Source organism: Paramormyrops kingsleyae, chromosome 9 (genome assembly GCF_048594095.1).
Source record: "Paramormyrops kingsleyae isolate MSU_618 chromosome 9, PKINGS_0.4, whole genome shotgun sequence".
Classification (NCBI taxonomy): domain Eukaryota; kingdom Metazoa; phylum Chordata; class Actinopteri; order Osteoglossiformes; family Mormyridae; genus Paramormyrops; species Paramormyrops kingsleyae.
In genome coordinates, this window is record NC_132805.1 from 26,505,332 (window position 1) to 26,530,848 (window position 25,517).

Genomic DNA, 25,517 nt, shown 5'->3' on the forward strand with positions numbered 1-25,517 from the left:
GGCTGCTCTCCCGGTTCCTCAGCCTCAGCTGTGCCGCCGCGATCTCTCCCTCTGAGCTGACCACTGTGCTGTCTCTACGTGCAGGTCAGCTTCCTGCTGGAGTTCGAGTTCAGTTGCACATCTCTGCTCAACAAAGTGCAGATAAATCTCACCGCTGTAAGGTAACACCATATTTACACACTCAACACCACCGCTGTCAGGTAACACTGTGTTTACACATTTAACACAGCAGATGTCAGGTAACACCGTGTTTACACACTCTGCACCGTATCTGTCAGGTAACACCGTGTTTACACACTCCGCACCGTATCTGTCAGGTAACACCGTGTTTACACACTCCGCACCGCATCTGTCAGGTAACACCGTGTTTACACACTCCGCACCGTATCTGTCAGGTAACACCGTGTTTACACACTCCGCACCGTATCTGTCAGGTAACACCGTGTTTACACACTCCGCACCGCATCTGTCAGGTAACACCGTGTTTACACACTCCGCACCGTATCTGTCAGGTAACACCGTGTTTACACACTCCGCACCGTATCTGTCAGGTAACACCGTGTTTACACACTCCGCACCACATCTGTCAGGTAACACCGTGTTTACACACTCCGCACCGTATCTGTCAGGTAACACCGTGTTTACACACTCCGCACCGTATCTGTCAGGTAACACCGTGTTTACACACTCCGCACCACATCTGTCAGGTAACACCGTGTTTACACACTCCGCACCACATCTGTCAGGTAACACCGTGTTTACACACTCTGCACCGTATCTGTCAGGTAACACCGTGTTTACACACTCTGCACCGTATCTGTCAGGTAACACCATGTTTACACACTCTGCACCGTATCTGTCAGGTAACACCGTGTTTACACATTCTGCACCGCATCTGTCAGGTAACACCGTGTTTACACACTCCGCACCGCATCTGTCAGGTAACACCGTGTTTACACACTCCGCACCGTATCTGTCAGGTAACACCGTGTTTACACACTCCGCACCGCATCTGTCAGGTAACACCGTGTTTACACACTCCGCACCGCATCTGTCAGGTAACACCGTGTTTACACACTCTGCACCGTATCTGTCAGGTAACACCGTGTTTACACACTCTGCACCGTATCTGTCAGGTAACACCGTGTTTACACACTCCGCACCGCATCTGTCAGGTAACACCGTGTTTACACACTCTGCACCGTATCTGTCAGGTAACACCGTGTTTTCACACCTAGCATCACAGCAACTGCACTGCTAAAAGTAACTTTCAGTGCCCACATTTAACCATCACTATTGGTGATTCTAATTCACTTTTTCTCATTGTGTCTGAATGTATTGGTTGTGGTTTTAAAGTTTACGAGTGACTCCTACATGGACACTGCAAGGTTCGGTCAGGGTTAGGTTTAGAAATAGGGAACAGGGGTGCAGTGGGGTACGGAGTCAGGCTGACTTCACCCCCCCCCCCCCCCCCACCCACCCAGGCCATACACACCACCTGTTCTGTGTAACAGATGCATGTGACATACTGACACAGTTTAATGCTAAATGGCACACCTACATAAAGTGAGGGAACATACTTTGGTGAAATGCAGACTGCATGGTGCTCTATGCGTGCTTTGTGTGTGCTCCGCGCGTTGCTACTTGCGTGCTACATGCGTGCTCACTGCATGCTCCGTGCCTGTTACAGTGACAGCGTTGAGCGCAAGGCCACGCTACACGACAACAGCATCCAACTGCACAGCGTGGTGAAGTACGAGCCGGACCTCTTCCTCACCAGGTTAGTGGCTGTCACAACCACCCCGAAATCTTCACAGATTCTGCACATCCTATTCCGGTGCTGGGGCCTTTAAGATGCTGCCCCCCCTCCCCCTTTACAGCGACTCCAACCTGAACCGCTATGAGGTCCACCCGACCCGCACAGCCTCAGAAGGTTTGGGGCCCAGGTTCCACACCAACTTCAGGGTATGTCATCCTCTGGTCTGCCTGTGAGTCTCCTTGACCATTTTTATTAGTCACACACTGTGACTGGGCGGGGCTATAACTCACCGCTACCTGCTGTCTGCGTCCAGGTGCTGAACCTGGGTTGCTTCTCAGTCCCAAACCTGGAGCTGAAGCTGCGTCTGCCCTCCATCACATCCGGAGACCGTCTCTTCATGTCTGTGATCAACGCAAGCTCCCAAAACGTGAGGCACGCCGCCAGGGGCCATCTGTAGGGCCAGGGGCCTCACTCCATTGTCAGAGAGACAGGTTTACTCAATAGAACCCAGTAGAACTTTATACATTGTTACAACTGCATGGTGTAGTGATTTAGGCAATCTGTGTGTGAGATACGGATGATCGATAATTAGGGTTTAGAGCGAGCGGCCGGGACAAACCTGGATGTGGGGCTGAGACCGGCTGTTTGTGGCCCCCCAGGTGTTGGGGGTCAGCTGCACCATCCAGAGCGACTTGGCCCAGCTGAAGGAGAAGCAGCGAGATGTGCGTCCTTTACACCCCGAGGACATGCAGCAGTCAGAGCAGCTGGTGAGATGGATCCCCTTCACTACCTCATGATCTTCACAGGGGGCTGTCATGCACCTTTTCCTGTCGTGGGTCAATTCCGTATTGTGCCATTCCGTTTGCATCGCCAGCATGGTCCATTAAGCTCTGCTGAGAAAGGCAACTGCCTGACGTTTTTCCATGGATGGTTTGGAGATCTCGGTCCTTGCATAACAAGGTCACATCGCATTTCACCTGGATTAGCTACTGAAGTGGAAACAACTGAAGATCAGGAGTCAAATCAGAACATACTTACAGAGTGTCTGTAGCCAACATTTGTACATCTGACTTCCCCAGGGAATTGGGCTTATTTTTTCACCATCTCTTAGGCTGTGATTATATAAACAGAGAGCTTTTCCCGTGTTTCTTTCCTCAGAACTGCTCCAGGTCATGGTGTGTCATTGTGGTGTGCCAAATCCAGGAGCTCCTGCACGGACAAGCAGCCGTGATCCGGATAACCAGGATGGTGCATGATAGCTTCTTCAGAGAGGTGGGACAGACCGGGATGTACCAGACTGATGCTGTGTTCTGTGTATCTGTGTGTTTTCTTCACTTGTCAGTCAGCAGGAAACTGCTGTGATTCCAATGATGTTTCATTGCTTGACCTTAAACCTAGTGATCAATGACCTTGTCTGTCAGGCCAAGTTCAGAGCAGTTAAGATTGTGAGCACCTACAGCCTTGGGGTTCGGCAGTCCAGCTTCATCACGTTGGGAAACAGCGCCCTCGTGAGGGAGGTAAGAAAACTACGAAGGGCGTCAAAGAACAGGTACGAGTGAATCATTGTTACCATGTAGGAATGTACAATTGCAGGGTTAGTAACTTAGGTCACCAGGGTTAGCTGTGGGCTCCCATTGGTGTGGATCAAGGTGGGCACGGCCCTCTGCCTGGCCCCACCCCTTCGCTTGGCCCCGCCTCTGATTGCTTCCGCTCCCGAACGCAGACAGTGCTGGAGGTGTTAAAGGGCCGCTCCATCCCCATCTCTCTTTGGATCCTCATCGGCAGCATCATCGGGGGCCTCCTGCTGCTGGCCTTGATCATCTTCATCCTGTGGAAGGTGCTGCTGCTCACTATTATCCGGCTAACCCTCATCTTCACCCCCAACTCTCTCCTCACACTTTGGCATCTCTTCCTCACTCATGGGAGTTTAACTTAGACAAAAATGTTCTGAGGGTAGAACAAGAAATTATTGGTTCAGAGAGATAACCAATCAGACTGTTGAGGAGGTGGGTCCAACCAATTACAGGATGCAGGACCAACCAATCAGATGTGGGTCCATCTTCTCAAGTTGTTTGGAACCACCACTTCTACAATCTGATTGGATATATCTCTGAACCATTTTTCATTCTGCCCTCAGAACATTTTTGTTTTAGTAAAACTCCCACAAGCCTCTTCCTCCCCATAAACTCAAGCCCTTTGATCGTTTCCCTAAGAGTACAACAATCACATACTGTAGAGTGGAGGTCTATAATTTATTTTTTCTTACCTAAAGACAAAATTAAACTATATACGATATCCGCTAAACAGCAGATAGATTTGTCAGCCGGGGAGTTGTTCCATGGTGCCTTTCACACTGGGTGGTGACTAAGAAGCTCAGATGCACCATCATTATTGCCCATGATGGCTCCCAGGCTGGCCTCCGTGGGGGGCAAGTCACCAATGGCATGCCCCTTCTGTTTTTTGGTCCAACACTCTCCTCCTTGCCACCCCCCATCCAGCTGGGATTCTTCGCGAGGAAGCAGAGGGCCGAGGAGGATCCCCAAGCACACGACTGAGCCCGAGCCCAGGAGGGAGACTCCACGGTGGTGCAACAACCAAGGTCCAGCTCTAGGGCGGCGCCATGCGCTGTTTCATCCAGCCCAGTCAGGCTGCATTTGGATGGCTCCAGACTGAATTGTACAGTGTGTGTGTGTGTGTGTGTGTGTGTATATATATATATATATATATATATACACATAAAAACTGAAGAAGCGTGAAACATCATTGTGGATAACAGGGTCAAACAGAGCAAGCACATGATATTAATATCAAACTAGACCGACGTTTGGCGTTACTTTCTTGGTCTTTCTTGTGGTTGATTCAGATCCAGTATGAAATTATTGGAACGGTAAATATTATTCATACATTTTATTTTCAGATATCATGACTGTCAGACAGCAAAAAAAAACTGATGCACCTGAATGTAAACCAAATATGCACTAAATTATCCATAGTTATCCCTCAAGATGCAATAAAATAAACTGACAAACATACATACATAATGAAAGTATTTATTATCAAATCATAGAACTTAATACAATAATTCCCTTTGACATTACTACCATTCAAAAGGGCCAAAATGTAGATAGAGTCTTAATTACACTATAATGTCTGCTGAAGATAAGGACCATTAATAAAACTTATGGCTGAGGAAAGATTTACAGCAGCGTCTAGCGTGGCCTGGCGTCGACCGGAGACACGACCCAGGCTTCATGTAGTCGTCGGTGTAGCTGTGTGTGCAGAGCGCCTCCCTGCCGCTTCATCTCGCTCAGCGTGAAGCCATCGTGGAACTGATGTGAGACTCCAGCAGGAAGATGGTCTCATCCACCTGGTTCTCACTGGAATCCAGCCTGCGCACGCAGAGGGGAGCAAAGGAGTGAGGAGGAGAGAGTCTACTAAAGGCTGGTGACAGACGGTGATAATTATCACCCATTACCACTGACCTTGCTCCCTGTGGGGGGCCCGCTGCAGCGCCATTGTACCATATAAGATGGGCCGAATGGCCTCCTCTCGTTTGTAAATTTCTTATGTTCTTATATGTAACATCTACTTTCTTTCAGTTTCGGTTTCCTTTTGGTTTCTGTGTTTTTTTTTTTTACATTGTTTTATTGTTAATTTAATAATTTTTTTAAAAAGCTTTTGTCCTAGCTGAAGTTCACAGCGTCAGCAGCATGCTTTCCGAGTTTCTTACTCATGCCTTTCCTGATATTCTGATTTTGCTGACATTATTTAGAAGGAACAATGCATCACTTATCAAAACCTGCAGTGTTGTAAGTTTTAATATGCAAACGGTGGCACTGAAACAGTGTAAAAGCTGAAAAATGCCATTAAACTGAGCAATGTTTCTACAACTGAATTGTGTCTGAAAGTGGACCCCTCCCTCCCCACCATGCAGTCCTGAAATAACAGGGCTGGGGGCGTTGGGCTTGGTGACCGTCCAGCTGGATCGAGCTGCACACCACTGCCAGCAGTGTTGTATCAAAGAGAGAGACGGGGCCTGATTGCAGAGCCTCGCTCGCCCCCGTTCATTTGCACAGAAGCTGAACCTGCTTTGAGCTGCAGACTATTAATGTTTCTGAAGGAAGTGGGCTGCCCTCATTGCCGAAACCTTAATATAACTCAGGGCTCGATATCAGTCTGCTGTTGTTACGCCACTATGGTGCCACAGTCAGAGTGATGTCACTCGTCAGGGAGTGCCAGTTACTTAACTCTTCGACAGAAGTCAAACTAAAAATGTGACATTTATTGTGAGAAATATGCCTGTTGACAAGGAATTGCCAGAACACCTGTACTGTCAGAATGTGCCTGTATTGCACTTTCAGATGTGAGATTCGCTCTGTTCCGCAGTGCGGGATTGTGTCAGTACTGTACTTGTGCATGCCACGATGCCAGAATGTCTATACCATACATGTCGACACGACAATGTCGGGATGCATTTGTACTGTTTGTGTCAACACGACAATGCTGGTTTGCGTCTATACCTTACATGTTGATACGGCAACGCAGGGATATGTTTGTACCATTCATGTCGACACAGCAATGTTGGGATGCATCTGTACCCTACATGTTGACACGGCAATGCTGGGATGCATCAGTACTGTACTTGTTGACATGGTGACGGAGGGCCTCCAGTTGCTGCCTCTCAGGGGCAGTGATCATCTCCTCCACTTCTGTGAGCTGAGCCGCCTCCGCCCCGCTGGCTTGTAGGGAGGCCAGAATCGCCTCAATGCGCTGGGACTTCTCCAGCAGACGTCTGTCAATCACAACAGTCACATGCTCATCACCAAAAACGAGTGTAGCGAAAAAGCAAATCTGTCCCTACACGGAGCCCCTGGACTTCTGTTTGCTCAGAAGCTCACTTTGAGTTGACTCACTTGTTCTCCTTGGTTTCATTAAGACGCCTCACAATCAGGTTAGCCACTGTCTGCAGAAGGGGGTGAGAGAAAAAGAGAGTGTTGAGGGACCAGAACACCTGATGTTAAGTGGGTTCCCAGACAGCAGAGTCCTCCAGTCCTAGGACAGCCCTACCTTGTAACAATGCTGCAGCAACATCCGTGCAGTGGACAGCGGGTTGACTGTGTACAGATAGAAGGTGCGCGAAGGCGCGTGATCGGGGGTCTTCGGGATTTCCTGAATCAGAATGGAGGCACAGCTACAGTGACAAGCACGAGTGGCAGGGGGGGGTCAGCCAGGACAAAAGGGGGCACTCGCGCGTAGCCACTACCTGCAGCTGGACCAGGTTCTCTGACAGCAGCATGTAGAGCATCTCTTTGGCCTCCTTCGCGGGAATCATGGCAAAATCCTCCACCTGCTTCTGCTCAAGGTGGCGTTTTCGGAGCAACAAGCGAAAGATGCGGGCCGACCGCGAGCCAAACCTGCAAGATGGAAGCCATCGAAGACACAGAACAAGGGTATGTATTATTTTTCAGGTTTCCCCAGATTACTGAAAACAACCAGGAGGCATATGATCAATGTAAGTTTCACAACAGACTCTAACATTAACGTATCAGCATTAATACAAACTGCAATATGACTGAAGCATATCAGCAACTAGCTAACTGCACGATTAGCAACCAGCTAACTGCACGATTAGCAACCAGCTAACTGCACGATTAGCAACCAGCTAACTGCACGATTAGCAACCAGCGAACTACACGATTAGCTAACTGCGGAATGTAGCATCTTAATTTTGGGAAGGGTTAAAATACGCCTACAGGAAAAAATAACACGGTAACATCCCTGGAGATGAAAAAGCAGGCATGCTTTAAGAAATGGATAGTGGCAGGGAAAAAAAAAAAAAAAAAAACACTGAAACATTAAGAAAAGGGAAACTAATAAACTGCTATGAAAGCTGCAGGCCTATGGGCCAGTTCATTCTTCACTAAACAAGGGGACGTGACGTAAATATCTTCATCGGGTTGGCTGCGGACGACTGCAGTGGGTGCACATGTAGCCCAGATTTTTATGTCTAGCAGAAACCAAGCGCACCCACCACACGTGGAAGACAATTGATTGGGTATTCCCAATAGGTAGCTACGTGGTCTTTTACAGATGAGCACTCAACTACAAAAGAGTAGAGGAAGAATAATTGTTGTTGTAGTAGTCGATCTGGTGAGCAGCTGTATGAGGAAGGTCAGAGGGCCCCACATATCTAATTTTACATACTGTCTAGACATTACACCAAGGTATACTATACTTTATAAATCAGCACTATTGTGGCATTTTGAAGGCTTGGCAATAAAATTCACCGAGCAGGTTGGGGGGTTGGGATCCCAGCAAATTTTCTTGTAAGCATTTCAAAATACTGTGATGTGCCTTATTATGTTAATGCCGCCCAAGCCTTAACTAATAACTTTAAAACTTTATAGAAGTTTCACCTGTTTCACTACACTGCTTCTATCTGTGTTCGTTACCATACATCTGCCCTCTGCTGGTCTGGTGGAGTATCGCTGCTGTTTGCATGCACAGCCAAAGGTAGTATAAACACAAGCTGCAGCACAGATGACTGTCCACAGCCCAACAGCACACATGAAAAAGTGACGTATGAACTAGGATTACCTCTCCTGTACTACAGATTCCAGTGTAGCCCTTGCCAGGCTGGTCAGCACTTTGTGTACATCTGACTATCAGTTAAGATTCTACGTTTGAGATTTTTTATTAGTCACATACACAGTTATAGAAATATGACATGTGGTGAGATATATATAGATATATATACATATAGTTAAAGGCCACTGGTGCAGGCTGGGAGACACGGGCCTCCTCACGGTTAAAGGATACAGACGGCATACATGCCACCCCCACTGTCTCCTGTTTTGCTCACAAACTCCATCTGAAATGCATGGAGCCAGTCAGGGAGGGGGGCAGAACGAGACGTTTAGCAGGAAGTTCTGAAACACAACACTTCAGCCTCAGGAGCTGGCGGGGGGGGGTTCCTTACCGGGTCATCCACCAGAAGGGTGAGGTACTGCTCCAAAACTGGCCTGCTGATGCTGTAACTGGGAGGAAGAGCCCGGAAGATCTGAAACCATGGGGACGGGAGTAAGCGAACCAGCAGCAGCAACGGCATTAGGAAATGGGCCCTCTCTCCTTGGGAGGGGCTCAGATTTGGGTCAGCAGAGAAACCCTGATCCCGTCATTTAACGAACCTTCACTATATTTCCAGTAATTTTTTTCCGACAGTTTTGTTGTAATGTGTCTGTCCTGCGCTTCTTGACACAGTTTTGTCAGAATGCCTCTGTTCTGATCTTGTCGACACAGTTTTAACAGAATGTATCTGTACTGCATTTGTTGATACCAGAATGAATCTGTACTGTTCACAGCAGTGCAGTAGGGGCATGGATACCCTGGTAGATTAAGGGGGCCCAGTACTTTACAGGGCCCCTTGAATACGTAAAATCTGGCAGCGGAACCCAAGGTCACATGGTCTTAGGGGCCACATAATTGCTAGCTACACTTTACTTGTCCCCTCTGAGAGCAGTACTCCCTTCTTACAGGATCCCCAAAGCCAACAGGAAGATTTCATATCAGGGCTCAAAAGGGCAGGTCACGAATAAACTCTCCCCACAGTAAAATAAATAATATTATATAATATAATATAAAAAATAATTCAAAAAGCGACACATAAAGTCTGTTTTTTTTTCCATTTACTTGCTAGATCAGAGATGTGGGAAGCAGACACAAAGTCAGGGAGTCCAACACATCAAGACCAACCTCGTTCACGGACAAGGGCTGTGTGTAGGCAGCGGTGGGGGTCGTTGTCACCTCGCTCATCCTCAGCATGGTCCGAACGATCTCGCTGCTGGTCTGTGCGTATGCAGAAACACGGCTCAGCATGCCCCAGGGTGAACGGTGTCGTATAACAGCTTGTCTTACATCTGCTTTAGTTACAATCCAGTACTAGGACATCTCATTAATGGTGTCCTAGTCTAGGTAATGCATTCTGGTGCTGACCTGGTCCAGTTTGCTGGCAACTGCGCCGATGATGGCCTGGTCTCGAAAGTACTGGTGGAACCTCTCAAAGTTCACCTGCCAGTAGATCCCTTCGTCACCTGAGGTCTGACAAAAGCAGGATAGCTGTTAAGGTGAAAGGGATGGTTGCAGCAAGCCTCTGCGGCGTTCGCCACGCTGGGCGGGAAACGTCACCTTAGTGTTGGCATCATCCAGCCTGGCTCGCTTCCCCCTAGCTTGCTCTGCCTCATTATCCTCGTTGGACAACCGCCGTTTACCCCTACCTGAACGTAGGATGCAAACGAAGCAACAACACACAAAAAAAATAAACACACACACAACGCAAGGCTGGTATGGATCACGAGACGCTAGCAGGCAGCTGACAATGCAGCAGCACTTGGTAAAACACCACAGAGACACAGAGCCGCGTGGAGGTGACTTGCCTTTGAGGGTGATAGGGGGCAGGTTGAAGCGCTCTGTCTGACACTCCGACAGGGTGGGCACGGTCGCTGAGGCAGCTGGACCCCCGGAGGACGCCACCGGGAGAGGGCCCTCAGTCACGGAGGGGCAGCGCTGAAGTAAGTGGGTTTCTACCAGTCGGGAGAAAGCTGAGACTACCTCGCTGTACTCCATGCTAGATCCCTCTACGAAGAACAACAGAGGGATGACCATGTGCGGTCAGCCTCACCCTGCGCTTCACTGTATGCCCTCCTAACCCCCACCCCCCTGCCGACGGCCTCACCCTCCATGTTATGGGTCAGCCTGTCAGCCACCGTTTGCACGGCATGGCTCATGGTCATGTGACCCCGCTGCAGCACCTCCTCCACGATGAGCTCCCCCGTGTCCCCGTACAGCGTCTTGGCTGTGTAGATGTATCGCGGATAACGCAGCATGCGCAGGATGCGCTCGCAGCTGGCGCGGTACTCAACCACTCCCCTGGGGCCCTTCTGCGTGCCTTCAAAGGAGCACAGACTGTGTTGCAGCAGCACACACAGGGACTTCTTCACCTGGGCCAAAGAGGGGTGGGGGTGACAGTCTGATCAAACAGCAGCCTTTCACCTCCCAGAGACAGTGTGAATGCGAGAGTGTAAATGCGAGAAAAGTCACCCGTCAGACTCCAAGGAGGCTCATTTTCACATAAACAGCACAAACGATTACAGCAATAGCGAGTGACAATGTGCAGGAGTACCAAGTCGAGCGGGGTGCTGGTCTCGTGAGCGATGGCGCGTAGGCTTAGGGGTCCGATCCTCAGTAGATGCGTGCCCACCTTCTCCACCACCTCACCAAAGTGCTCCTGGAGCAAAAGTCCACACAGGCGCACCTCCTGCGCCGTCATCTGTTGGCACGTGTAATTTCCAACTTTCAGCGAGCTTTAGTACTGCACTGCATGCCACCGTACTTACTAACGACATTACGCATAAACGAAAAACTTCATAGCGGCTACACTTTAAATGTACATATTTCCAGGGTTACACGCGTTAGCCATGACCTCATGTCCTAACGATATAACATACTGAAAACACCACACGCTTCCAGGAACCACTGTCACCAGTTGTAAGGTAAGTTGTAAGCTCAGAGCGCTGCAATACAGAAGTGCAGCTGCTGGTTCATTTCTTATTTAATACAAAGTAATTTCTTGCTTTGCACCCAGCCACAGGTTCTCCCCTACTTCATGTACAACTTCTTACTCATTTAAAATGCATTCCATGTACCCAAGCTAACACATTATTACACGCAGCAATCACGGGACCACATTCATAATTAACATGTAACATGTACGCCTTATCTGTACATGTCACGTTTCTTACTAACTAGGCAGTTATCCGTACAAACACGTTTCCCCAGATCCGTTACCGCTTTTAATTACATTTTTCATCCCACAATCCTGATTAATGTGAACCCCGCACCCTTGACACTGTACTGGGGGGCCTAAGCTCCTTAAGCCAATTAGGATCATGCACGGTGGTGTTTTAAATATCCATAAATATATTCCGTACAAACCTTCGCCTTGCAGTCCCCCGAACCGTCTCACAGAACCTCTCCCCCGGCCGGGACTGTGCGCGAAGCGGCCACTTCCGGGCACCGACTGCCGAAAACAGCGCGCCGGCAGACGGACTGACTGATCCGAGGCGGCCGCGCTGCATGCAGGGCTGGCGACGGACCGCCTCCTTCCGACTGTAGGAGGACCGACGTCAGTGTTTGTGCCAGTCCGGGGAAGATGGCGGAGGCTGCGGCGGTTCCACAGCATCGCTTCTTCTGTCACTGCTGTAAAGGCGAGGTGAACCCCAAGCTGCCGGTCAGTAGCCCGCTCCGCGCCGCCCGCCGACGGCGCTTCTTCCCCGTCCGCTGTCGCCTCGATCCGCAGCCTACCTGCTTCGGGGACCGGGCGCTGGTCTCTACTTCCAGGCCCGATGGCTGAAGCGGTGCCCTTTTATCCAGCCGATTGCTCTCCGGTTGTGTTTTTACACACGGAGAAACAGCCGAGCGGGCGTCTGGCGCACATCACTCGCTTTATGCGGTTATTTCTTTACGGACGCGGCCTGCGGCTTTGCTCCCGACATCGCCGTCCGCTCCGCGTTTCTCGCTGTCGTGTCGATCTCGATCCCCGTCTTATTCGTGAACCCATCGGGACGTTTCCTCCACCGCTCCGGCGCAGCGTTATAAGCCTAGGCCGCCGCATCGGAGCCCGGGTGACCAAGGCGATCCCCGCTTCGGACTGCCGGGCCGCCGTGCTAACAAACTGCCGACGCGTATGCGACCGTTGACGGCCGAATTTCTTGCGTTTTGAGGGTCGAATTATCCCGTATTTCTGTCTGTCCTTCCCCTCCTAGTGATGTCGGTACTGCCGAACCGGTGCGATTCGGACCGTCCATGGCAAAGACTTTGTGTGGCCGCGCATGTGTGTGGTGTACATTACTGTAAAGTTATGTATATGTACACGTTACCTGAAATACAAGCTTTGGCAGCGGACTGTAGCTCAGTGTTTTAATGGGTAAGGCACCAGTGGGCTGGGGTACCGGGCCTCTCCCTGTCCGGAGGCACATTTCCAGGCTGACACTGATGTAACGCAATGCTGATAATTCATCGTGCCATACAGAAGTGCTGCATAAAGTCACCATGGCTTCTTTCCCCTTCTTCTCTGAGCTGACTCTTCCATCCGCCGTTTTACTGGTCTAGTGTCAGCTTGATGCATTGGAAGTGAGGAAAGGGTCACTCTTTCCCAGTCCCGCTTTCCATAATGACCAGCTCTTGGTCAGCCGCTTATAGTTGCGCCCTAGATAGGCATTTAACTGTGCCTCTTGCTTGCAGGAGTATATATGTCCCAGATGTGAGTCGGGCTTCATAGAGGAAGTGACCGAAGACTCCAGGTGATTTAAAAACAGTTGTTCCTTTTGTTTTGCTGTACAACACACAGCCATTATGCTCAGTGTGTATAGTGGGTGGTAAATACGGTGTTTGTGCCTTTGCAACTTGAAGAATGGTGATTGTATTTGCAATGCTTTTCTCCCAGTCTCCTGGAGGGCGGCGCTAACGGGATCACCGATGACACAGCTACACAGTTTGCAGAGGTAGCACTCTCTCCACCCCTGTTTCCTGCTCCGTTTTTGGAGGTGTCTGCTCTATGCTATGTAAAGTAACCAAAATAAACCGTAGACATCCTATGTGTAAAAGGCGTGGGAGATCATTTTTGAGAAGAGTGATGACCGGCCAGTTCTGCCCTCTTCCTTTCCCCCTCAGTTATGGCACCTGCTCTTCGTGGAGCGGCCATTCACGGTGGATTCCAGCTCCTCTGACTCTGATTCCCGGGGCCCCGGCATGATGGGAGGGGGCTCTCTTGGTGGCTCAGGGTTTGGGGGGCTTCTGGGGCCCCCGCTTGGAGGTGGCGATCACTGGGGGCCCGGCCGCCCCTCTCGCCTGCACAGTCAGCGGAGGTACCGGTCCCGGGGCAGCAGTCGACCAGACCGCTCGCCTGCCGTGGAAGGGTGAGTCGTCCTCCCTGTCCCTGCATCTTCTCCAGGCAGATGGGCATGTGTCCTGCTGTCTCGCTGAGCTGTGGCTCTCCCCAGTAGAGAACATGGCATATTTCAGTCATATCATTCAGTGTTTTAGCATCTGTAACGAATATAGTGTTACCAAAAAGAAAGTGAAAGCTGTAAATGGGAGGAAGACTTCCTGAAACAGGTTTTGTGGATTTTACTGACCCAGGACAGTGGCGTTCAGCTGATCTGTTTGTCCTGTCTAGCTCTTAGAGCACAGCACTGTCAGAGAATAGGGTGTTCGGCAGCTGTGTGTGATGTTTAAAGTGTAAACACTGTGTAGCCTTCCCTTGATATACGTCACTTTGTTCCTGAAGAACTGCCATAAACAGAAAAAAAGACATATACCAAAAACTAAAAATCCTTATTTTTTTTTCAAATATTAATGTAACAGTGAACATTTTTTAGTAAGTTCTTGTTTGAAAAAGATCATGTGGAGGATATCAGTCTTTAAATGAAAATCCTGGTAAGAAATTATCTTTTAGGGAGGAGAAAATATACAGACAGTTAAGGTAAATCGGAGGGTGGCTGCAGTGTGAATATTAGCTTACCCAGTGTCCTCTCAGTAACCGCGATTCCCTTAATATTCCTACTATAGTCTCACATGACTCCCTCTCTTTCTTTCTCTTTCTTTTATTAGAATAGTACAGCAGTTTCTGGCTGGACTCTTTGCTAACTCTGGAGCCCCAGGCACCACCCCTCTGTCATGGTAAGTCGTGCGCTGTCACTCGCTTGCCCTGTGTTGACAACTGATGGCCTTCCTCCTCTCCTCTTCCTCACAGGACGGGCATGCTGCACTCGAACCCGGGGGACTATGCGTGGGGGCAGGGCGGGCTGGATGCCGTCATCACACAGGTCAGCTGGGGCTTTGCATGTCACTGACCCTGGCTGGGGGGGGGGTCTCTCTGGCTGGTCCTATTGATGGACCATCCCCCCCACCACCACCGGGGGCTTACTGTCCTTGATCCTCTTTTCTTCTCTTAAGTTGCTGGGTCAGTTTGAGAACACCGGCCCCCCACCCGCAGAGAAAGAGAAGATCAGCTCCCTCCCCACAGTCGTCATCTCTCAGGAACAAGCAGGTTAGTCACCTTTCCGGCTCCTTCCATGGTTGTTCCATGCAGCTGGTCACACTTCCTCATGTGTTTTTTACATGCCGTGCAACCAGTCTCTACATGTCAGGGCTCAGTGTCTTTCTGTTTTGGCTTTGTGTTGCTCTGCCTTGGGGGTGGGGGCAGGGGGGTGTGGCTCAGGGACAGTGAACATGCACTGTGAGTTCCTCTGTTTCCTTTTCCAAGTCATGATAAGACTGTTCTCTCCCTTTAGTGAATGTGCCCTGACACCTAGTTGTGTGTGTGTGTGTCTGTCTGTCTGTGTCTGTCTGTGTCTGTGTGTGTGTGTGTGTGTGTGTGTGTGTGTGTCTCTGTGTGTGTCTCTGTGTGTGTGTGTGTGTGTGTGCGTGCGCGCATTGTCCTCCTGCTGAAACGTATCCTTGACTCCCCTCCCCAAATCTGTTAAATGTCTCCCATCCCAAAATAAAGTCCCTTCCCTTCTGTCCATTGCTGTGTCGCATGTCTATACTGTCACACGCATTTTGTTCTACACGTCTATAGCTTTGGACATTCTCTGCTGCCCCTCACTGGCCGCCCCTCACTGGCCGCCCCTCACTGGCCGCCCCTCTCTCCGCAGACTCCAACATGGAGTGCCCCGTCTGTAAGGAGGACTATGCCGCCGGTGAACCCGTGCGCCAGCTCCCCTGTAACCACTTCTTCCACAGCGACTGCATAGTTCCGTGGCTGGAGCTGGTAAGTGTGCTGTGCCCCTGCGGGGGGGTGGGTACAGATAGGGGGGGCTTTCTGAAGGGCACTGTGGATGGATGCGTGACCTCTGACCCCCCGCCCGCAGCACGACACGTGTCCGGTGTGCCGGAAGAGCCTGAACGGCGAGGACAGCAGCGCCCAGGCCTCCCCAGAGCCGTCGGCCCTCAGCAGCGACCCGCGCACACAAGAGAGATGGTCTTTCTGAGAGATGCTTCCCACCTCCTTTGGCCCCCCGCCCTCACACACGTGCAGGGAGCTGCTTTTTGTCATAATCTCCCCACCACAACGACAACTCCTAGACCTCTTTTTTTTTTTTTTTTTCCTTCTCCATCTGTCCTACCCTCTCTTTCCCTGTCCCCCTTTCTCTCATCCCTTCTCTCTCTGTCCTGTTTGCGGCACCTATGAGAGTTATTTTTTCCTGTCGCCCCCCCCCCCTTTTTTTTTTTTCTTTTTTTTTTTAAACTCTGGCCCACTGACAAAGTGATTGTCCCCGTGACGCCCCCTGCAGTCTACCACTGACCTTGTTGGGCTGTACTCCACCTGCTTATGTAGGGTGCTGTTGCTGTTCCAGCCCATGAGATCACCAATAGCAATAAAACTGCCCCCACATAACCAGGACTGGTTACTTGACCAGCATCCTCCCCCAACACAACACAAACACACACACAGTAAGTGCAACTCCCACAGAACCATGTTTTTCAAATCCGGTTGGGCTGCGCTCCTCTATCCTACCTCTTCGCCTCCTCTTTCCATCGTTACTCTGGTCTTACAAGAAGCACGTGTCTCCCCCCCCTCCCCATCTGTCTGCATTCCCCCGTCATTCTCTTGCCTATGTGTATATAGTACAACAACAAATCTCTAGACGTTTATTTCCCCTCGGTTGACGAATTTGTCTTTCGTTCTCATTTCTATCACTCTATTTTTTTAATGTAAATACTTTTAGTCCAACAAGTTCTGATTAAAAAAAAAAAAAAAAAAGATAAAGCATATTGATAATAAAAGATGGTGGATCTCTAAATATTGCAAAGTGCGTGAAAACTATACATATTAGACTGTGTATGAGAATGTATTAATATAAAAAATAAAAACATTAACATCCCACAGCAAGCAAGTTACTTAGGAGAAAGTGTACTTCCTGCTTAAGGCATTATCTTCTGATAAGTTTCACACAGATGTAATGGAGTAAGGGACTTCAGCAAACAGATACTGACTCAATTATACACAAAGGTGTCAGCGGAAGAGGAAATGTACACCCAATAGGAAGTGAGTATGACTGCTTCTCTGGATTGGATAGTAATGGTCAGCTGTTTGTGGGAGCGAATGCTTAAGGTCTGAGGCGATGCGATATGGACACTGATACCATTATGCGTGGTTTTTTTGCAATTGATATTTGGAAAGCTGGTCCTCACAAACCCACATTTTATAAGCAGTTATAGATTTATTTATTTAACACACTATTGTACGAAGTGTCATTCAAGTGAGGATCACAGAGCAGGGTCATCCCACGTCCCGGGTGCAACTTGGGTTAAGGCCCAACAGTGATATCAATCTGCCAGCCACAAGATTTGAACCAGTGACCTTCCCGATCCCTGGCACGCAGTCATCACCCATAGAGCCACTCACCATCCTTAATACCCATTTTTAGTTAGAAGGAATATCCATAAGCCTACAGCATAGTTACCATGAATGTTACGTTTGTAATGACGGCTTACATTAATGACATCCGCAAAACACTGGTATGTTAGCATGTTTTCAGCAGTGTGATTTTGGAAACTAGACATTCTCAGGAGGTAGAGATATAGTTTGTATCTGTAGCCAGAGCTAACCTTCTCCTCGCAGAGTACAACCTGCTCTAATCTTTCATTTATCTGAATCTGCAATAACTAAACATTTGAAATGTCATTCTGTACATTACCACATGTGGTACAGTGAAATTTGTACAAATTCATACTGTTAATGGAGAGTAATGAGTCAGGAACTCGTGCAAATCACTGAGTGTAGGCATGGTTCATATCAGATCAATCATCCAGGTGAGTGTTTCATCCTTTGATTGGGGGCTGCCAAGCCTCTTTGGGGCATGTCTGTCCGTGGGCTGGCTGGCTAGCAGGTGCGTCACCGTGTGACCCACACCAGGGTGAGCACGGACCGCGCCGGGGAGACAGCCGGGATGTAGCCGACGCTCGGGTCCCACACTTCAAACGGCACATCCTTGCTGGACCTGGAGCAGAGTGACAGCGGCTACTTAGACAAGGGGACGCTAAGAAAATGCAGAGGAAAGCCTGTCAGACGAGCAGGTCTCACCTGTTCAGAACCACCAGCACCGTGGACCCATCCAGTCTGATGAATGCACAGCTCTCCAAATCAGAGTGTGTGTTGAAGGACACGCCCACTCTCTGTGACTCTGCCCACAGGAATTTACTGGGGGGGGGGGGGGGCACACCATATTAGCCATATGCTGGGTCGTAAGCTATGGACAAACGTGCTGAAAGGCTATATACAAAAAATTGATGGTTATATGTAGTTTTTCTACACAAAATAATATGGCATTACGACAACAGAGACAGAGAGGAGATCAAAAAACAGTCATTCTTTGAATTGTAGTTAATGGTCCACTGCTGCCTTCCAGGGTTGGGGGTTCGAATCCCACCCTTGCTCTGTGTATGGAGTTTGTTCATCCTCCTTGTGTCAGAGAGGATTCCGCTCTCTGTTCACAGGTGTGCAGTTAGTGCAGTTGGTGTGCCCTGTGCTGATCCTGGTTGTGCCCTGTGCTGATCCTGGGTGTGCCCTGTGCTGATCCTGGTTGTGCCCTGTGCTGATCCTGGGTGTGCCCTGTGCTGATCCTGGGTGTGCCCTGTGCTGATCCTGGGTGTGCCCTGTGCTGATCCTGGTTGTGCCCTGTGCTGATCCTGGGTGTGCCCTGTGCTGATCCTGGGTGTGCCCTGTGCTGATCCTGGGTGTGCCCTGTGCTGATCCTGGGTGTGCCCTGTGCTGATCCTGGTTGTGCCCTCGCCCTGAACAGCTGCTGATCAGCTCTAGGTCCCCATGACCCTGACTGGCTAAAAGCAGATGGGAGAAGAATGGACAGATTACAGGCGGGTTCCATAGGGTCAGCTCACCTGAAGTGGACCAAGATATAAAAGGTAGGCTGTTTGTAGAAAACGTCGCTGGTCTTGTTCACGATGATGGGGCTGTCCACGAAGTTCTTCACCCAGTTGGGCCCTCCTTCCAAGTCTAGAACCAGGTTCCAGTCGGTCCAGCCTGTCACATAATGGTTCAGGTCCTGAATGGAAAGGAGAGGGAGAATAGGATTTTGATTTCAAAATAAAGAAGCGTTACATATAAAATTTAAAATAACCATGCTGTCATATTGCTGCATGCGTGGAATAGCATCCTTTCTGCACGCAGGATGAAAATTAGATACTAAGATTTCAGGCCGTACAGCTGAGTAGCTCCCATTTTCATAGTTATCCGTGTTAATTAGGATTTAATACCAAATGACACTGGGGAAATAGGCAGGGGTGTATATAGAGGTGGGGCCACTGGCCCGAGCTAAAAGCTGATTGGCCCCCTGCCATGTCATTCATCAAAGTTAAAATGTATCATTGGTCAATGATAAGGTCAGCCCCTCTGTGTGAATTTTGTCCCACTTATGCCCCTCACCTTAAAATATCCTAGAATTGCCCCTAGAAATAGGCTATGGAGGTGACCCTATGAAGGAGAGCGGTAATCCTGCGCCTTCCCGTGCACAGTTCTTACCTCAATGATGTCATGGGCGTACCTCTCCGCCCTGTCCCAGCAGCCCAGCTTCACACCGTGATGCCCGGGACTAAATCCTGCACAGGCTTCTGTGCCGAACAGGTAGTACCCTGGGAAGAGGTGGTGTGTGGTGGACAGGGAAATCTCTGCTGGGATGGCGGGGTCCCAGTACCAGTGAACCCCGATGCCATGGATGTAACGGGAGGCCTGGATGTCACTCAGCACCTGATGAAAAGTCACGGCCAATCGATCGCAAGGTTCCCTCGTTAAGCCAAGCCCAGCTTCTCCCCTGCCCCCCCCCCCCCCACTCAGCCCCTGGTCTCTCCTCTCACCACTTTGGCCCAGTGTGGTAACAGAGCCCTCTGGTCGTCGAGAATGAGGATGTTGATTTTGGCATGCTGAGATCGGGCGATGGCCGGCCCCAGGTCACGGGCCACCCAGTCTCGCTGCATCTCCGCGGTGAAGCCAAGAGCCTGGAAGCTGTAGTTGGTTATAAGGCCAGCTGTGGGCTCGTTCCCAGTGGTCACTGCCCAGAAGGTCAGGTTATGCTTCTTGTATTCGTCCAGGAATCTAACCAAGAAGATTGAGGTCGTCTCAGAACAAACAGCGTCCACCCAGGCCTGGTGCCCAAGGCATCATGCTGCTTCTGTACCTACCTCACATGTCTCCTGCATACCTGACATAGTAGTTAGCCCAGGTCTCGTGCTCCTTTCCCCCCGCCTCGCCCTTCAGGGTGCCCTTGCCGATGAGCGCGCCGTTGGTTTTCAGCCAGGCGGGGGAGCTCCATGCACTAGCCAGCAGAGACAGGGGTCTGGGGGACATGGCCTGGGCACGCTGCAGCAGAGGAATCTGAGGTGGTGGGAAATGGGGGCAGTGAATAAAACCCAGCAGAGGATCTGTTGGTGATCCAGATGGGTATGAAGAGTGTAGCAGAGACTACACAACTTACATACCTAAACTCAGCGTAACCACGGAAACCACACCAGCAGTTGGCCTTGGACTATAGCAGCATTTCCCAATACGGTCCTCGGGGACACACAGTCGGTCCATGTCGGTCCCCTCCCAGCCCCCTGCCAGACGGCCCACATTTTTGCTACAGGGAGCTGGGAGGGAGCAAAAACTTGGACCGACTGTGGGACTCTGAGGACTATAGAACAGAGGATTTCTCTCCCATTTTCATCCCAGTTCTGTGTCCTTCACTGGTCCCTCCCACCTATTTATCAATGAGGAGCAGGCCGACCTTCATCTTCAGGTCCTCGGGGGCCAGACTGAAGTTGAGCAGCTGGAAGTCTCCAGGTGTGTCAGCGTAGGTGTAGAGGCGACTGGAGAAGTCGCAGCTGGCCATGGGCACACGGACTACGCTGTACTCTGCACCTGGGCAGCGAGGAAGGATGGGCGTCATGCCACGGCAATGGCTCCTGGCAGAGGGGATGAAGTGACCCCAGACCACAGGGCAGGCTTCACCAATTCCGGTCCTGGAGGGCCAGTCTGTGACACAGTCTGCAGATTTCCCTGCTCAAACACACCTACTGTATCTGGGAATTAGCTGGTGAGCTGAATAAGGTCTATTTGAGCAGGGAAACCTGCAAACTCTTTGCAGACTGACTCTCCAGGACCAGAATTGTGGATCCCTGCCATAGGGACACATTTATTAGGTACAACTAGCTATTACCAAGCACGACCCACTTTTGCCTCCAGAACCTCTTTAATGGTAGATGAGTTGTGTTTCAAAGAATCCTGTTATAGTAACCTGTTTCTGGATATTTTTTTTGTTCTTCATTAAATTGTAAAATTGGGGTCTCCAACTAATTTTCCCCGACCTCCAAATTACACCAGCAGTGCAAAGTCAAGGTCCGTTGCATTGGAACTGGGGGGAGGGGCAGTGCAGATCCCCTTGTGATAAAATAAAATTATGGAATTTTCCAACCAGGAAATTTTCTGAGCAGTCCAGACCCCGATGTGCTTCCGCCAGTTGGTGACCACTGCCGAAGATGCTACAGTGTGCAATTCTGAGATGCTGTAACCAACAGCTCAGGCACCGGCAATAAAACTGAGTTTAAAAACTGCTTAGATCAGGCTTCTTAACAGCTGCTGTGCTTTGTCAAGCAGTAAATGATTCTCTTGACCTTATCTGTGTGATTGTTTATGTGTTCCATTGCAGTCACATGATTCACCACTGGGAGGTACAATAAATTGGTCTCTGAATATATTTAATATCCATTATAAAAATTATTATAGTTGTAATTTTCTCCTGGGGGGGGGGTGCTGCCTGGAGCCCTCAATCTATCAAGATGTCCAGCACACCTGCTACATGTGACGTCGCCTCTACCAATGACGTCCGTGCATCCAGCTCGCCTGCCTTCTGGTTGCCTGGCGACTGGAGGGAGCGTTGGCACCAGCTTGCCATCTCCCCCCTGCTCCCTGTTTGTGTCTCAAAATTTACTGTATTTGACTCTCCCTGCCGGCCCCTGGGGGATGGGCTCCCCCTTGAGTCTGGTTAGGGTTAGGGTTCCCTCTGCTGCCCCCTGGAGGATGGGCTCCCCCTTGGAGTCTGGTCCCTCCCAAGGTTTCGTCCTTCTAGGGAGTTTTTCATTGCCACTGTCGCCTATGGCTTACTCACTGGGGGCTTTGGGTGGGGATGCTGTAAAGCGCTTTGAGACGATGTAATGTTGTGATAATGCGCTATACAAAAATAAATTTGTTGTTGTTTGTTAATTATTCTAATTGTTTTGGAGGCCATCTAACTTCAATCAGCACCAATGTCCAGGACCCAGATACCCACCCAATAGCAGCTTTTATCAGGTGATGAGGAGATTAGACCCAGTGCTATTCCGTGAGACACGCTGCCTGAGAGGGGAGGCGAATATAGTGCCCCATAATACCGGGGCTAGATCCTCCCACACCTCTGATCAAGCACACCAAGGTGATGATTGCAAGCGAGGATTTCAGTCAAACACCTTCTCTGAAGGATGTTAGTCTGAAGATACAGTGTGCCGTTTACAGTATGCACCTCACTGTTCCGGTGGAGAGTGACCCATCACATACTAAACATCTTCCAGCCAGGTACCAAGCAAACCCAGGTCTACTAAACTTCTGAGGTCCAGAAAAAGTCCTGTCCTGTCTGTCAGCCATTCCCCAGTTACCCTCGGGAGAGAAGTACTGCTTCAGCAGGCTATCCTGGGCTCCAGGAGACAGGGAGAGGATGTTCATGGCTGCTGCATCCGTCATGGCCCCCCCGAAGCCTTTGATCTTTTGATACTTCTGGCTGCTGTCGATACTGAGTCTGAGAGCTGAGGGAGAAAGACAGAACGGAATTGGGGAAGTAATAATGTAAGGTGAAAGGAAAACGAGAAAGGAAACTGTCAAATAAGCAAGGTGAGCAAAACAGTTATCAGGAACCACTCCACTAAAACCCCCAAAATAAACCTAACAGTTTAAGCAATCAGATATTAATGTTATCAAATCTATGAAATTGTGCTTGAAGGGGACAAGGAAAAACATCCACCAATCAAGACAGTGAAATAAAGTTGCCCACTCACCTGCACCAGTGGTGGCATTCTGTACCTGCTCCAACAATTTTTCAAACCTCTTCCCTGCTTTGTTGGTGGTGAAGGACCAAAATTGCCCCGCGGGGGGCAATTTAATCACCCCCGGCAAATCACAGTAAGTAGAGTTGCATTCGCACACCACTGACCCCTGACCAAAGTCCCGCGGCACACACCCATCGCCACCTGAATGACACACATCACTGTTTTTATTACATATGCGAAAAGATAATTAGCAATGCAAACAGTAAATGACAAGACATGCGACAAAACTCCGTTTAAAACTCCCAGAAGGTGGCGGCATTCGTAAAAGAGGAAGACGTAAACATATAATGGACCGTATTTATTTACTTTCATTTGAAATGTGGTGCACTGGATATTCTGTTACAAACATACTGACCTCCGTATCCAGTAGCTGCCAGAGTAAGAAGTAGGCAGGCGAGTGGTAGCCGTATCATTCTGTGTGCAGAAATGGGACGTAAGTATAATTTACGCCATTTGAAGAAAAAAAAACTAAACAAACATGTTGATACAATGCACATGCCGTAGGTGTTAAAAAACCTACATCACCTGACACTACTACAGAGTCAACAAGTCAAAAGCGGCAAATCATTCGTATTACGCAAACATCATGTAATATATAAATTACATTTCGTCCAGACTTATGAACTGTCCAGTCCTTCCCACTTGAAAACAGACCAAGGATCCTTTATGGTTTTTGCTAGTTTATTTAAACTTCAGGAATGACATTTCACTGTCCGACCATCGCTTTCGGCATCTGTCCGATCACTCTTATATCCGCGTTTAATGTTTATGGACCCCAACTGTCATGTGCCTCCTGCAGCGCCATCGTCATGTGACTTATGCAGCACTGCGGTCACGTGACCTCGTAGCAGCGTCCATACATCGTTCTGCCGCTGGGTGTCAGAAACGAAGCACTGCGTACTAAAGGCAACGAAATAAAAGAATAACTGTCTAATTTTGCACCTGCGATAACCTGTAAAAGTACAACGATAATCCAGTTATATTTCATTAGTTAGTTATGAGGTTAGACATGAACGGGGTTTACCATTGCCTTTTTCTGGGCAGTCTGAAGCAGTGTCATTGCCGTTGTCACCACTGTGTTCGTCCTGTACCAATAGTCCTGTATCACCGCTGACCTATATTAGTTTCCATTTCAGATGGGAGAGTTATTGAATAGGGTGAAAAATGGACTGTCTCTGGAACAGCAGCAATAGAGTATCCAGCACTCAAGAAAAAATGTGATGTGATGAAGGACCTAAAGAAAATTTGTTCTAATGTAAGAAATACACAATATAGACAAAAGTATTGGGACACCTGGCCATTACATCTACAGGAACTTTTATGACATCCCATTCTAAATCCATAACCATCAATATAGAGTTGGATGTACATTTTATGTGCTGGGGTTATAGCCAGAGGAAGTTTAGATCTCTGCAGTTATTGAGTCAACAGAGCATTGGTGACTTTTACATACTATGCATCTCAGAACCTGGTGACTTTGTTCTGTTACTTTACGCTGTCTGCCACTTCGTGACTGAGTTTCTGTTGTTCCTAAATGCCTCCACTTTGCACTTACACTACTAACAGTTGACTGTGGAATATCCAGCAGGGAAGAAATTTCACAACTGATTTATTGCAATGACAGTACCATGCTTGAATTCACTGAGCTTTTCAGAACAACCAATGGTTTCACAAATGTTTGCAAGCCGGACTGCATGCCTAGGTGCTTGATTTTACATACCTGTGGCAATGGATCTGAATGAAACACCTGATTTGAATGACTAAGATGTGTACCCCAATACTTTTGTCCATACAGCATATCAGAAATGTTCAGAATACAGCATTTTAGGGAGAGGATCAGTGCCTATGAACTTTGGTACTGCTTACGACATTTAAGAATGCCCTGGACTTTCACCATAAGCACAAATGATGAGATTAAAGACAGCAGTGTCTCGCATAGCCAGGGTTGGGGGGTTGAATCCCACCTGCACCTTGTAGATGTGCAATTTGCCAGTAATCCCCATGGTATACAGGTAACCTCCATGGATGAGTTTCCCCGAAGCCTCCTTAATGCTACATCTTTGTAAATCCTACCTTTTAACATTATGAACGACACAGCATCACGAGGGGTTTGGGAAGCACACCCCAGCAGGCTAGAGATGTGCGTTTGGGTGAAGCAGCGTCTCTAAATTGCTCGTACTGTGTGTCCTGCGATGGACTGCCATTCCGCCCAGAGCACCCCTGCCTCGGCCTGGGATAGGTGTCAGGACCACCCCATGCACCTGCACCCCTTAAGCAGCTGAAGAACAGACTGGTTTTGAGGAGGCCCGAGAAGATCATGATACTTGGAAAACGTTAGATGATGATAGGCAGCAAGATGGAGGGACTGAATGCCATCCGCATGCCTGCGGACTCAAGGAGAAGACATTCTGGAGTAAGGCTATCAGTGTAGCTGCCATGAGCCAATGACTGCTATTTATAGCAGTGATTAAAGTACTCAAAGCAGAAAAGTTACTGACAATTATAATTTCCATAAATAATTTCTAACCGTTAACATACACAAGTTCATTATGCCTGAGAATATTTATTA

At 49.1% G+C, this 25,517-nt stretch overlaps 4 protein-coding genes across 6 annotated transcripts in view; 2 read left to right on the top strand and 2 right to left on the bottom strand.

Annotated features, from left to right (window-relative positions):
* Nucleotides 1-5,649, top strand: part of itga10 (integrin, alpha 10) — a 26,404-nt gene extending 20,755 nt beyond the window's left edge. For both annotated transcript variants that reach the window (XM_023806189.2, XM_023806190.2), the window contains 9 exons: nucleotides 85-161; nucleotides 1,691-1,780; nucleotides 1,881-1,965; nucleotides 2,073-2,186; nucleotides 2,419-2,526; nucleotides 2,918-3,031; nucleotides 3,181-3,276; nucleotides 3,483-3,596; nucleotides 4,258-5,649. In XM_023806189.2, the coding sequence (XP_023661957.1) occupies nucleotides 85-161; nucleotides 1,691-1,780; nucleotides 1,881-1,965; nucleotides 2,073-2,186; nucleotides 2,419-2,526; nucleotides 2,918-3,031; nucleotides 3,181-3,276; nucleotides 3,483-3,596; nucleotides 4,258-4,314 (855 nt within the window). In that variant the 3' untranslated portion in view covers nucleotides 4,315-5,649. The remainder of the gene's footprint in view (nucleotides 1-84; nucleotides 162-1,690; nucleotides 1,781-1,880; nucleotides 1,966-2,072; nucleotides 2,187-2,418; nucleotides 2,527-2,917; nucleotides 3,032-3,180; nucleotides 3,277-3,482; nucleotides 3,597-4,257) is intronic.
* On the bottom strand, nucleotides 4,794-11,888 carry polr3c (polymerase (RNA) III (DNA directed) polypeptide C). 2 transcript variants are annotated; one of them, XM_023806191.1, is made up of 15 exons: nucleotides 11,750-11,888; nucleotides 10,938-11,084; nucleotides 10,491-10,755; nucleotides 10,192-10,392; nucleotides 9,944-10,032; nucleotides 9,752-9,856; nucleotides 9,512-9,604; nucleotides 8,739-8,819; nucleotides 8,579-8,630; nucleotides 8,357-8,417; nucleotides 7,023-7,173; nucleotides 6,827-6,928; nucleotides 6,673-6,722; nucleotides 6,402-6,551; nucleotides 4,794-5,148 (listed from the first exon to the last, which is right to left on the bottom strand). In XM_023806191.1, the coding sequence occupies exons 2-15, from the start codon at nucleotides 11,082-11,084 to the stop codon at nucleotides 5,067-5,069; spliced, it is 1,629 nt and encodes a 542-aa protein (XP_023661959.1). In that variant the 5' UTR covers nucleotides 11,750-11,888; the 3' UTR covers nucleotides 4,794-5,066. The 2 variants fall into 2 exon arrangements, with proteins under 2 accessions (XP_023661959.1, XP_072572779.1); XM_072716678.1 differs by having other exon boundaries at nucleotides 9,944-10,028; nucleotides 10,188-10,392.
* Nucleotides 11,821-16,703, top strand: rnf115a (ring finger protein 115a). The gene is made up of 9 exons (XM_023806193.2): nucleotides 11,821-12,044; nucleotides 13,058-13,116; nucleotides 13,260-13,317; nucleotides 13,487-13,731; nucleotides 14,426-14,494; nucleotides 14,568-14,640; nucleotides 14,771-14,864; nucleotides 15,472-15,587; nucleotides 15,688-16,703. The coding sequence occupies exons 1-9, from the start codon at nucleotides 11,967-11,969 to the stop codon at nucleotides 15,805-15,807; spliced, it is 912 nt and encodes a 303-aa protein (XP_023661961.1). The 5' UTR covers nucleotides 11,821-11,966; the 3' UTR covers nucleotides 15,808-16,703.
* Nucleotides 16,704-17,020: 317 nt separating this feature from the next.
* On the bottom strand, nucleotides 17,021-23,752 carry gba1 (glucosylceramidase beta 1). Its single transcript, XM_023806192.2, has 11 exons — nucleotides 23,553-23,752; nucleotides 23,304-23,362; nucleotides 22,898-23,089; nucleotides 22,502-22,648; nucleotides 20,599-20,732; nucleotides 20,035-20,207; nucleotides 19,691-19,928; nucleotides 19,359-19,583; nucleotides 18,719-18,882; nucleotides 17,904-18,020; nucleotides 17,021-17,820 (listed from the first exon to the last, which is right to left on the bottom strand). Exons 2-11 carry the CDS (start codon nucleotides 23,359-23,361, stop codon nucleotides 17,715-17,717), a joined length of 1,554 nt encoding a protein of 517 aa, XP_023661960.1. The 5' UTR covers nucleotide 23,362; nucleotides 23,553-23,752; the 3' UTR covers nucleotides 17,021-17,714.
* Nucleotides 23,753-25,517: the final 1,765 nt, after the last annotated feature.